Here is a 13,129-nt window from a genome sequence, read left to right as displayed (position 1 = left end):
GAAATTGAAATATGCAATATGTGCCATGACTACAGGTAGATAGTTCATGTGGCATTCAGAAAGGCAAGAAAATAAAGATACAGAGACAAGCTGTTAAGTTCACCTTTAAGCATTAGTAATATCGGAAATATAAATGCTACAAACTTTAAAAATATTGTTTGAAATTTCTATTATTTCAGTCCCTTAGATTGAAGGTGGCAAACAGTGGCATCAAAAATTAAAATTAATTTTTCAAAAATCACAAATCTCAGCATAAAAATCTAAATAATTAAACTTTCCAATGATGTCTGTTGTAATTGTGTAGCATTTATACTTCTGAAATTCTTAGAGCTTAAAACTCCACTAAGGCTTTTGGGACACACACTATATACAGTGTATGTATTTTACATATGTGCTTATATATATATATATATATATAATATAGTTTTCTATTATCATGGTAAAGCTATTGCCACATTTCTCTGGATAGTGGAAAGAGCCCAGAGGAAAGTAATCAAATAATGCTTATTCTGCTAGTGACTGCATAACTAAGCGTCCTCAAGTGCGTGGAAGCCTTTTATGCAGTAGATAGATTACTTTGTCTCCGAGGCTGCAGCAGAAAGGGTAGAATAGCTAGATTTGGGTCAGAAGTAGATAAAATAAGAGCAAGGGTTGACCTAGATTCTCCATATCTTTAACAGTCTCAAAAGAAGGGTCCCAGACAGATGTACCCTGGGCCTTTCTTCACAGGCTGAAGTGTCTCTGATCGGGTCAAGCAGTGGGGAATCTTAAGCTTCAGAGCAGAGGACAGAGGAAAAGGAGTGGCAAGGAAGAGCATGTTAAGAGCTTTAGGGAAACAGGTGAGAGTACAGGTGCTTTGCTGCAGGGCATCCTCTTTTCAAGTTACTAACATGCAGGGGCTATGATCATAAACTGTCCATGTTGCTCTGCTCCCAATTTTCCTTTTTTTCTTTGGCTAATACAAGGTTGGTACCCAGTGCAACCCAGTACCCTATCTGTCGAAAGCTGTTTCCCCACCATAATTTTTCTTTCTGATGTCAGTTGTATGTGTCCCTCCACTGGGCCACATCATCATCATAACCCTTACTTGCATCCCCAAACTGGTACCATGGAGACCATTGTTATCAGGGACCTGTACATTTTGTTAGTGTAATGACAACGTATACAGGTAAACACAGCATATGATTAGGCGGCCAGGTTGTAGACATAAAAATTTGAAACCTGAATTTATTTCCCGTTAATAGAAACACTGCAATTTGTGCATGACATGTACTGGTAATTAGTGGCCCCATTTTCAAGTTTTTGCCTAAGAAGGAAAAAAAAAAAAGGAATTGTCTTCACGTCTGTGGCCAGAGTTGAGAAAGTTGGATGTCAGGATGAAAAACTAAGGTGCTTGAAACACATTTTCTTATCATGGGAAATATGTTGCCCGGGACTGAAGACTGTGAACTCTTTTCTTACCCCAGGATGATGAGCGCTTCTGTGTAGGCACTTGGATTCAAAGCTGTGACATTTCCAAGAATTTGCCTGCCGCCCTTTGCCAATAAGTTTCTCTTCTTCATTAGTCTACTGCTCAAAAAGGAGAGCTTCCAGAAAAGAATTAGTACTTACTGTGCATCTCCAATAGTCTGGCGCTGTGCTAAGTACTTTTGTGAATGGAATCAAATTTAACCCTAAAAATTATTAGTTTCCTGGATGTGAATAAAAAACTCAAGACATTTATCTAATATGTCTAAAGTCAGGCAATGAATATGGAGAGGATTTAAGATTCAAACCCAGGTCTATCTGACCTCAAATACTGAAAGATTTTCTCTTTGGAAGCTTTATAAAGGAGAAAGATCTGAGAAATCATTTGATGGAAATTTAAAAATTGATGTAACATTTGTCTTTCTCTGCCTCATCTCATTAACCGTGGAACCAATTTGACACTTCCCCGAAAATATGTCCTTATGGAACCTCTTTTTTTTCTCTTGAGGCACCTGTAAACCTCAGTAATATATATGTCCAAGTGAGGGGACCCTCTCAAAGACAGATGGAGGAGTGGCTGCTGGTTAGAATAATTTAGAGGAAAGAGAATCTGTAGTCAAACAGGATGCAAAATTGATTTCTAGCATAGGGGTTTTGTTATTGTTGTTAGTTTGTTTCTTTTTCCATTTGTTTTTCTAGATTCATCTTTCGTGAAGTTCCTGCCCACAGTGGCTCTTTTTATTAGTGAAAGGTCAGTGATCAGAGTAGACCACAAGAAAGACCATCACAGGGCACAGCGCTGACTCCTCTAAAACAGCCCTCGTGAAAGAAAGCTCACCCTCCCGTTGGTGGTGGGGCTGCTTAGATCTAGAGAGGAAATAGTTTATTCATCCAAGCAACATAGACCACCTCAATGCCGCACCAGTCTGGTTAGACAGGTTTCCCTTCCACACATTCACCCGTCACCAGTTCCCCGGCCCTGGAGCATCTCAGTATTGCCTACGTTTTCTGGTAGGAATCTGTTAAGTCTCCTGAGCCCTCTGGAAGCACAGCACACAGGACAACCACTGGCTTTTATTACATTATTTGGTTCCAATAACCACCCCGTGAGTCATGCTTGATATCAACCAGTGTTCCTCACTTTAAAGATGAACAAGTGAGGCTCTAGACATGGCAAATTAGTGTGTGCCCAAGAAGAGCCCCTCAGTCCATTTCTTTCCCACCTGTTGAACTAATCTTCAAATCCATATGTGAAATACATTTGACTAGAAGAGATTAAAAAAAAATTTCTCGAGATTCCACTGATCCATCAGCCAGAGATTATAAAAGGTTTAGTCAGCTGGGGATTTTGATGAGCTTTTATATAATAGTTTCAGCGTGTCTGAGAGGACTCCGCTGTTCAGAATATGAAACATCTTGAATTCACATGCTGGCGCCCGGCTCAGATCCATGTTTTCCGTTCGTGTTTGATTTTCAATTACCTTCACATGTAGGTCAGCCTGCTGAGATGCAGAGGCACAGTCTTGCGTGGATGCCACATTGAAGAAGAGATTTTAAATTACAGCTTCCACAGGTTTTAAAAAACAAAACCATTCACATTCTCTTCAACCCAACACCATGGGTGATAGGGTGGGACCCAAAAGATAAATTAACTAAATGATCTACTGGGGATGTCATCCATATCACAGAGGTATATTTGACTGAGCGATTTAATTAGTTTTCTTTTCTTCTTAAATTTTTCATTTTCATTTTTATTCACGATGGCATTAGTGACATTTCAGATCATTAAAATGAGGTAGATATTGTAACTTTTAATTTATGAAAGTCTTATTGACCTCAAAAGAAATATGGGACGGAAAAAGTAAGATTTTTTGAAATAATCTGTGATAAAGATGCAAATATTGGTAATTGTTAAGCATCTTAAGAACAATGGTATAGCCTAGAATAGGAAGGAATAGTCAAGAAACTGAATTTTCAGTTAACATTTTATCTGAGCAGTTTGTTTTTATTATTTCATGATTTTTCCATGGTATAGATAATTTTTCTCCAGTGATAAGAGCAATATATTCCAATCACACAAAATTCAGAAAATTTAGAAATGAAGGCTGGCTGTTCTGCCTTGTTTTGATTGAGATGTTGGCAGTGAAGGGCAGAGAATCTGTCATTATTAGGCCTCCCAAAAACCATTGCATGTACACATCTTAGCTTCTGCAGTACTTGGAATAGCTACCCATCCCTAAATGAGAGTGAGTCTGCCTTTTACATAGACATCTATGGATCTCACAGAGAATATATTGCATGTGCTTTAACCTAAAGCATATCAATTTATTTTTGAGATTTTACGATATCTTTTCCTACAACAAGAGCTAATTCGTGGTACTGTCAATCCATTTAAAGCCTGCTAGCTCTTGGGCCATCATATTGGTGACAACATTCATATTGCTATAGATTACTAATTCTTACCTCATCAACGGAGGCAGGCCATACTGAGGATCTGTGTGCGTGTGTGTGTGTGTGTGTGTGTGTGTGCGTGTGTGTGTGTGTGTGTGTTGTGTGTGTGTAGGGGTGTAATTTGATGGAGCGTATTCAAAACTTCTACGGTTTTATAATACCAATCTTCTCCTCCAGAGCATACAGCCTGGGAAAAATATTTTTGGCTGGTAGAAATATGCAGAAAACATGATGAGGAAGCATTTGGGGACATAGATTACAAAAGATTGAGAAATACATGAAAGCCAATATCTGGAATTTTGGTTAAACCTTTTACAGAACACAGTTGTGCATGCGTTCAACAAATATTTGTTGAATGTCTGCTGGGTGTCCAGCACTGGAGAGACTGAGATGAATCAGATAAAATTGTCTATTCCCCAGAAGTTGACAGTCTAGGAGAGGTCAGTGGTTATGGCAGCAAATAATGACAGAATAGCAGGATACCAATTTCTACAGGAATATACAGTGTCATGGGTCACAAAGGAGATGATGGAAGAGGTCTAGAAAGGGCCCCCTGAAGAGCTGGCTTTTGGATTCAATTTTGAGGCTGGAGAAGTTAATCTGTCATGATAAAAAGAACAGCCTTTAGGGCATTAGAGCAGTGGGTAAAAAGCCAGAACAAACGGAAGAGCGTGATGTGCTTGGGGAACAGAAGTAAGTTCTACTTGTCAGGCTGAACTGGAATGTGTGGGAAGGGGTGGGATGGGAGCCTGGAAGGCAAACTCAAGTCTAGATTAGGGAAAAATCTGGCGGTCCGCTGTGTAGAGGTGGACTGTGTTGTGTGGGCAAGACAGAAAACTTGGAATCGTTTTAAGCAGGAGGAGCAACATGTTTAACTGAGTGGCTAGTGGGGCTTGGATTTCAAAGGAACTGTAAACCTGCTGCTGGGTTTATAAAATATTTTCTCTTTAAAGACGATATTTTCCTTTAGGACTCATGCGTGGGTTCATAGTTTGGGCAAGGTTTCAGGGTAGATTGGAAATCTCTTAAAGAAGCAAACAAACAAAAACTGGCCAAAGGCTTTTCATGAACCAGAGAAAGTACAAACATGAAAAGAAGCTTTTTTGTGGTTTTTCTCATATTCACTTACATATTTAATTATATCCCATACTAACAGAGTATGTGGTTGAAGCCCACACTCTCTTGGGGTATCTGTTGAAGGGGCAATGCTCAACCAGAAAATGGGGTGCTTAGCTTGCTAATGAGGCCCCTCAGTATTTACCAAATAAAAAAGAGCCAATTTCTGGGTTTTATCCCAAAATGCAAAGAGATCATTCTATGATCTTGTCATGCCAAATGACAGCAGCTTCCATAGATGCCTAGATTAAAGAGCAAGTGGGGAAGATTCTGGTTGTTAAGTTGGGTGATGAGAAGAGCACCCTCAAATCTGCCAAGCTGAATGCAAAAATGGGAAGACTGTGTTTCAAACGGTCTAGCCTAAGAGTGCGCTGTGTCTCCCCTCTCCCAACAGATAATACCGCAGGGGTGTACGCCCGGCGTGGAGGGTTCAGCCGGCAGAAGCAGGATTTGTACCTCCTGCCCATCGTGATCAGTGATGGTGGAATCCCGCCCATGAGCAGCACCAACACCCTCACCATCAAAGTCTGTGGGTGCGACGTGAACGGGGCGCTGCTCTCCTGCAATGCTGAGGCCTACATCCTGAATGCTGGCCTGAGCACCGGGGCGCTGATCGCCATCCTTGCCTGCATCGTCATTCTCCTGGGTAAGGGCTCTCACTTACAGGGAGGGCCTTACAACCAGATACCCATCCTCGAAACACATGTATTTCTTGAGGTCAGGCTGGTTTCTGGGGACTCTGCTACACCCTGTGGATACAATTTGAGACAAGAAAGAGGCAGTGCCTGCTCTCATTCATTGTGTGGTACAGTGTGGGGAGCAGACAGCAGACCAAGCAGTGATAGCAAAGTCAGGGAGGGTTATGATGAGCAGGTTGTGGGGCATCACAGGACTACACAGCAGAAGCTGTCGGGGGCACTGTGAGGGGACATCAGAGAAGGTTTTGCAGAAGAATGTAGGCAGACATCGAGTATTTGAGCAATGATTTGCCTTGCAAGAGGAAGGAGAAGAGTTAGAGGAGAGAGAATAATCCTGACACAAGAGACAGTGTGTGAAGCACTCAAGGAACTGGGCGAAAGTTGGCCTGGCTAAAGCTGAGTCTTGACTCCTCCTCTATCATCATATATAATATCTGGGTGCAGGCCTCAGCTTATGGGGCTCCTGGGAAGCTTTTCCTGCACTTGCCAGCTGAGTTAGTTCTTCTGCACTTTCATCCCATCTGTGGTTTACTCTGTAACAACAAGAATGTGCTGATGCAAATAGCATCTACCATTGCTGGGCCTCAGGAAGATTAGATCATTGGTCTCAACAGAAATCGGGATTCAAATCCAAGTATGTATGACATCAAATTTATGCTTATTCCATAATGTATAGTTTTCCATTGAGTGAATTAGTAGGGCCCAGCTACGTGAGGAAAAGCCAGTGAGCTTAGTTCAACAGATAGTTACTGAGTGTTATCTGGGTACCAGGCCCTATGTTCAGCCCTGGGGGATAAAGAGAAGAATCATAGAAGATCTCTGTACTTGAGAAGTTCATAGTCTGTCAAGGAAAATATGCATGAACAGGTAAACTACAGAGGCATATGGTTTGTGCCATGAACCAAAGGTGGTGGGGGTACAAGAGTAGCAAGTGCCCGACATTGCCTGGGAAGGTCAGAGACATCTTCCTGGAGGATGTAACATACTTTGTCAGATGCTGAAAGAGTTTTCCAACTGGTGAAAGGGTCTAGAATGGATATTCCAAGCAAAGGGAACAGAACACGAAAGAGCTCCGAAATTCATAGTCTAGTAGAGGAGCCGGATGTGTAAACCAGGTGATAAGTGTTATGATGATGGTAAGAACAGGGCCAGGTGGGTGCATGGAGTGGGTGCCAATAGCCCTGTTTAGTGTCAGGATGGGGTTCCAGGAAAGGTTTCCACGATGAAAGATAAGACAGAGTCAGCCAAGCAAAGAAAGCGAAAGGAGTGGTCTGGTGGGAAGTGTTGTCAAGAACAAGGCACAGAGGAAGGACTCTGCTTGGTGAGCCCTGGGAGCCATGTGCAGCCTGGCAAGTACACGCCCTCATCCCTGCATCTCAGAGTGATGGTGGGCCCAGAGGGGCTCTAAGTCCACTTGCCAAATTCAGCCACAAACATTTTCTTCAGTATTGCTAAGTGTGTGGGAGAGTGTTCTAATGGAACGTTGTAAAAACATCTTGTGGGGAGGTGCGGGGATCGATAAAGAATTAAGCAGCATCTGAGTTTTCCTTATAAGGAACTCTGCTCACTCATCCTAGATGCCCTGAGCTTAGTGGAAGCCCCTCTTTCAGGGAAGAGATGGAGTTGCTTCATCTGGAGTTTCAGCTGATGCTATTTTCCTGTATTCAAATAAGCTAGAGAAGATTTGTCTCTCGGGGGTCTTTATAAACTTCTGCTCTTCTACTTGGTGGTCTGAAGAGAATCTAGCCATGCTTATGATAAGATTTCTTGTTAAAGCAGAGAAGGGTCTATGTTGACCCCACCCCCAACCTCTGGGCAGGAGCTAAGCATCACCTCCTATAGAAAGTTAGGACCCAGAGTTTCTGACTGTCCTCATTCCCAAACTTTGGAGAGGCAGCTGTCTTCCTTTGCACAAAGAAATGAGCATAAGCCACTTTTAGGAGGCTGCAGACGAACATATTTAGAATGTTTCTAATTCTTAGGAAGATGACTTCCAAATAGTGTTGGATTCATTTGTAAAGAGCTCAAAATAGTTCCAGCTTGCCGGTTTGTTTGGATATAATATTTTCCTGGCAGCATTTTGCAGAGCACGAGCCAGGTGGGGGGCCATTTTGCACATCTTTGGGGATTCTAGGTGGAGCTCTCATTTCATAGCTGGGTTCCAGGTCTGAAGCCTGTGCACGCCATGCTCTATGCCCAGCAGACGCCCCTCTATACCTTCCAGAATCCGGGAATGCCGGCCTTCACCTGTGCTTACTTTCTTCTTTCCTTGCAGTCATCGTAGTGTTGTTTGTGACCCTGAGAAGACAAAAGAAAGAGCCACTCATCGTCTTTGAGGAAGAAGACGTCCGTGAGAACATCATTACCTATGATGATGAAGGGGGCGGGGAAGAAGACACAGAAGCCTTTGATATCGCCACCCTCCAGAATCCTGATGGTATCAATGGATTTATCCCTCGCAAAGACATAAAACCCGAGTATCAGTACATGCCTAGACCCGGTCTCCGGCCAGCGCCCAACAGTGTGGATGTGGATGACTTCATCAACACTAGAATACAGGAGGCGGATAATGACCCGACCGCCCCTCCTTATGACTCCATCCAAATCTACGGTTATGAAGGCAGGGGCTCGGTGGCCGGGTCGCTGAGCTCCTTAGAGTCTGCCACCACAGATTCAGACTTGGACTATGACTACCTACAGAACTGGGGACCTCGTTTTAAGAAACTAGCAGACTTGTATGGTTCCAAAGACACTTTTGATGACGACTCTTAACAATAACGATACAAATTTGGCCTTAAGAACTGTGTCTGGCGTTCTGAAGAATCTAGAAGATATGTAAACAGGTATTTTTTTAAATCAAGGAAAGGCTCATTTAAAACAAGCAAAGTTTTACAGAGAGGATACATTTAATAAAACTGCAAGGACATCAAAGTGGTAAATACTGTGAAGTACCTTTTCCCACAAAAAAAGGCAAATATTGAGGTTGTTTATCAACTTCTAGAGAAAAACCACTTGGCATACAAAAATGTTTAAGTGAAGGAGAAGTCTCATGGTGAACTTACAATGAAGGGAAATTGTTTATGTGTTATGAACATCTAAGTCTTTCTTTCTTTTTTTTTTTTAATTTGTCAAAGAAGCTTCCACAAAATTAGAAAGGACGACAGTTCTGAGCTGTAATTTCGCCTTAAACTATGGACACTCTATATGTAGTGCATTTTTAAACTTGAAATATATAATATTCAGCCAGCTTAAACCCATACAATGTATGTACAATACAATGTACAATTATGTCTCTTGAACATCAATCTTGTTACGCTGATTCTTGTAAATCTTTTTGCTTCTACTTTCATCTTAAACTAATACGTGCCAGATATAACTGTCTTGTTTCAGTGAGGGGCGCCCTATTTCTATGTCATTTTTAATGTATCTATTTGTACAATTTTAAAGTTCTTATTTTAGTATACATACAAATATCAGTATTCTGACATGTAAGAAATGTTACGGCATCACACTTATATTTTATGAACATTGTACTGTTGCTTTAATATGAGCTTCAATATAAGAAGCAACCTTTGAAATAAAAAAAGATTCTTTTTTAATTCTGGGTTTGAGTCTTAACATTGAAAAAACTTGAGTGTTCCTAATGACCCATTTATATTTCTAATTTATGATAATTGTGATCTTTTAATAACCCTATTTATGGTCTGTTGTAGTCTGCTGCTTTTATTGTTTATTTAAAAATCAGATATGCTTTGCAAATGTTCTTTTCAGACAAGATTCTGTAACATCGTGTAAAGCTTTTGTACATTGTCGGTGTTAGCTTCCTGGCTTCTCTTCGCACACATCTTCTGAAAAAGAAGGATGGTAAAGCTCTAGGTCAGTCTATGATTTTGCAATAACTTGTTATATAATATGCATTTATCTTGTATATCAGTAATTCGGTGGTTCTGACGGACAAATCCGTGAAGGAATGAAATTCTCAGAACTCTGAAGTTCCAGATGTAGATTTTATGCCCCATACTGAGCATTTAGGGGTTGGGAGAGTAAGGAATCAAAAGTATAAATTTGCCACACACAGGTGTCAGCCCACCCCTGTTATTCTATTTTTCCTTGCTTTGATCTTCCGAGGCTCTCATAATGACTCTGACAGTTGAAGCTACTTGTTTTTCCTCCTGTAATTTTAACTCCTCTGAACATAATGTGGCGTTTTAAACTTTGATAAAAGAAAGAGAAATTCATTTCCAAACCTTTGTTTTAAAATATGCTTTGTTTTACAATAAGCTCAGAATGAGGGCAGGGGCCACGGTGGATTCCGAGGGTCAGTGCCATTTGCTTCGGGAGTCTGCCCGCAGTCTCCTGCAGTCCCAGCCAGCTGCCTGGGGATTGGGACTTCTGTGAAGGACGTTTCATCTGCTCAGCTGGGCCAAAGGTCAAATACAGCAATACTCTGGGAAACACCACTAGAAGTCATTCTGCAACTGTTTCCCCTCTCTGCCCCTAAACACAGGGCACACGCTTTCTCTTGCATTGCAGACAATTTTTAGACTATCTTTTTTTTTTAACTTTATTGTGAAAGTTTGTTTCAAGCATTTCTTGATATCCTGCTATGCTATTTTTACCACTCAGTCAAATGCATACAAAGAGAAGTGTTTTTATGAAGTGCTCACTTCCATTATACTTTACACTGAAAACAAATTGAACACTTCAGTGGAATAAATTCTGTGGACAATGTTACTTTGGAATCTTTCATTTCAGTGAAGGATTGCACACTCTCAATACTTCCATAATTGCAGGTTTTGTTCATTTTTTACATAGTTTTTGTAATCCAAAGAATATTTTGCTAGATTTGCACAGATCTCCAATTGAATTTGAAATGAAGAAATCACTCAAAAGGAATATGAATAGCACTTAAACAAGTATCCAGCTGTAAGTAACCCCATCACCACGGATGAGCCCTTTTTCTAGGAATGTATTTGGATTAGATTTGACAACTACATTTTCACATTCTTATGTTTAAGTTTAAAAAAAAGAAAAAAGCCTGTCTTCAATAGTTAAAAATACTTATTTTTCTTTTTATCTTCTCTTTTTTACTTTAAACCTCTATTGTTTGTAGCACCCTCTTAGAAGCTTGGAAATAAAATGTCTTTCCTGAGTAGTGGAGTCCTTTTTCATTGGGAACATATTGCCTTAAAAGCGATCTTAGTTTAAGGGGTCCTCCCTTATTTCGATATAAAGTAATCACTACTTTATGACACCAATTCAACAGGAGGAGGAGCGCAGCTCTGTTCTTCTTGTCCTAGAGTAGTGGGTATTGTTTACATTCATCCTTCATTCATCCATTCATTCGCTCACCAAAATCTAGCTTTCTAGACCCTGTGCTAGTTACTTAAGGGTACAGAATGAATCTTACTACTTTCCTTGACAACTTTCAGTCTTCCCAACTCTGTTCCAAAATATCTGTCCTGTTGTTTTATAATCGTCTATTTACCTCTATGCTTACCCACCTCCCCAGACAATGCAACAAGGTATTTCCTCTCCTTCAAGGTTGAGGGAACAAAATAAATGAAAGATATAACAGGAGATGGTGAGATGTTGACCGTAAATGGAGGGTAGGCCAATTGCAGCAGTTCTGGACAGATCTTGTGTTTAGGTAAATTGTGTCTTATAGCCCCGTCTTCCAGGGGATGATGGGGAAGATATGGGAGCAGATTATTCACATCATTTGGAGAAACTTATTAAAAGTATACATTCATACTTGAGAATGTATGCCCAGAGAATATGACTCTGTATGTCAGGTGGGACCTGGTCAGGAGTATTTGAAATTGCTCCTGGGTAATGGTGCCACATCCTTCACCTCTTTTTGAGAGCCTTTGTGCGAATATGGGTGGGGCGTTAGGGAGTGAATTGGGATCTCTGTGAAGGAAAGTGGACAAATCTATCTGGCAAGCAGTGCGGAGGCCAGATTAGGAGCATCTAAACCTAGAGGTATACCAGGAGGGTTTTTAGGAGAATAAAAGTAAGATAGAATGAGAGCTTAAAATAATTCAGTAAATTGGGGATGGAAAAGGGCAAAGATGGCTGCTTCCACACGGCCATCAGCCTGGTCTCGACCATCATCATCTCCGACCTGGAAGACTGAAACAGCCTCTCAGCCATTCTCCACCTCCCAACCTCTTCTCCCCAAAGAAACCAGAGGGATATCAACACACGACTCAGATTACACCAGAGGGATATTAACACACGACTCAGATTACATGACTCCTTAAGTGAAACCTCTTCACAGGCTTCCCGAAGTCTTCAAATAAATTCCAATTCCCTTACTTTATTGCTTTACATGACCAGGGCCCTACAAACCTCTCCAACTTCATCTTATTCCATTCTCCTTTCAGTGCACTATGCCCCAATCACATCCGTCATCCATCACTTCCTCAGAGAGACAAAATGTGCCCCCTTCTCCATCTAAAGTAGGTCACCCTTTGTTGATTTCCTTTGTATCGATTACAACTCTTCAGACTTACTTTGCTTTTCGTGTTGGTGGGTCTGATGACCCCAGCAAAATGTAAGCTCCAAGAGGGCAAGAATCTTTTTTTCTTGTTGTTTGTCCAGTTCTTGTTGTTGTGTGTCAGTGTTGTATGTCAGCATGTGCCTGAAACATAGTAGGTACACAGTCGATACTTCTTGAATGAATCATGGTGCACCCATAAGGCAGACTGATCAGGATTTGATGACCAATTAGAGAATGCCAGTGTTCTTTTAAGCTTCCGTACCTGAGAAATTGAGTGCATTGTGATCTTGGTACCAGGGGTTGTGAATCCAAAAGGGAAAGTGGGTTTGGGGGAAAGAAGTTAAATTAACATTGGATTGGACTGGTAAATTGGAGGTGCTTGTGTGACAGCTAGATGGAGCTGTCAAGTAGGTAATCAGAAATAGGGATGTGAAGAAGTAGGGCTGGGCGTGTAGAGCAGGACTCATCAGATGGTGGTTGAAGTCTCAGGAGTGACTGTGATTCTAATTGGGTTTCACTGCTCTCTCCCAACTTTAAAGGAGGATTTCGATGGTGAAGTAAGTCCCTCTGGTGTTGAAAAGTAATGCTGACTTTAGTTTCGTTAATAAGGATAATTAGTAAGTGTAAACCTTATCCATGTATGTCAAATGCTTTGAAAAATAAGAAGGGAATATTAATTAATTCACTAATTCTTTTCTCCAATTAACAAGGCTCTTTTGAACTCATACTACGTGGGAGAGTATGTGCTAGATATGAAACACTGATCTCATGCCTGTGAGAAGGCAAAGCATGTGCTACAATTTCCACATTACACTCAGAGAAATGGTAGACCAGAGAGATCAAGCATCTCTCCGAAGCACACACAGGAAATGATTGTCAAAGCTGGGTGGGA

At 41.1% G+C, this 13,129-nt stretch overlaps 1 protein-coding gene across 4 annotated transcripts in view; it reads left to right on the top strand.

The window, feature by feature from the left end:
- Positions 1–9,331, top strand: part of CDH11 (cadherin 11) — a 146,394-nt gene extending 137,063 nt beyond the window's left edge. For all 4 annotated transcript variants that reach the window (XM_070612042.1, XM_070612043.1, XM_008522966.2 and 1 more), the window contains 2 exons: positions 5,429–5,680; positions 8,008–9,331. In XM_070612042.1, coding sequence (XP_070468143.1) covers positions 5,429–5,680; positions 8,008–8,504 — 749 coding nt within the window. In that variant the 3' untranslated portion in view covers positions 8,505–9,331. The remainder of the gene's footprint in view (positions 1–5,428; positions 5,681–8,007) is intronic.
- Positions 9,332–13,129: the final 3,798 nt, after the last annotated feature.

This window comes from Equus przewalskii, chromosome 3 (genome assembly GCF_037783145.1).
Source record: "Equus przewalskii isolate Varuska chromosome 3, EquPr2, whole genome shotgun sequence".
In the NCBI taxonomy this organism is placed as follows: Eukaryota; Metazoa; Chordata; class Mammalia; order Perissodactyla; family Equidae; genus Equus; species Equus przewalskii.
This window is presented reverse-complemented; position numbering and strand designations above follow the sequence as displayed.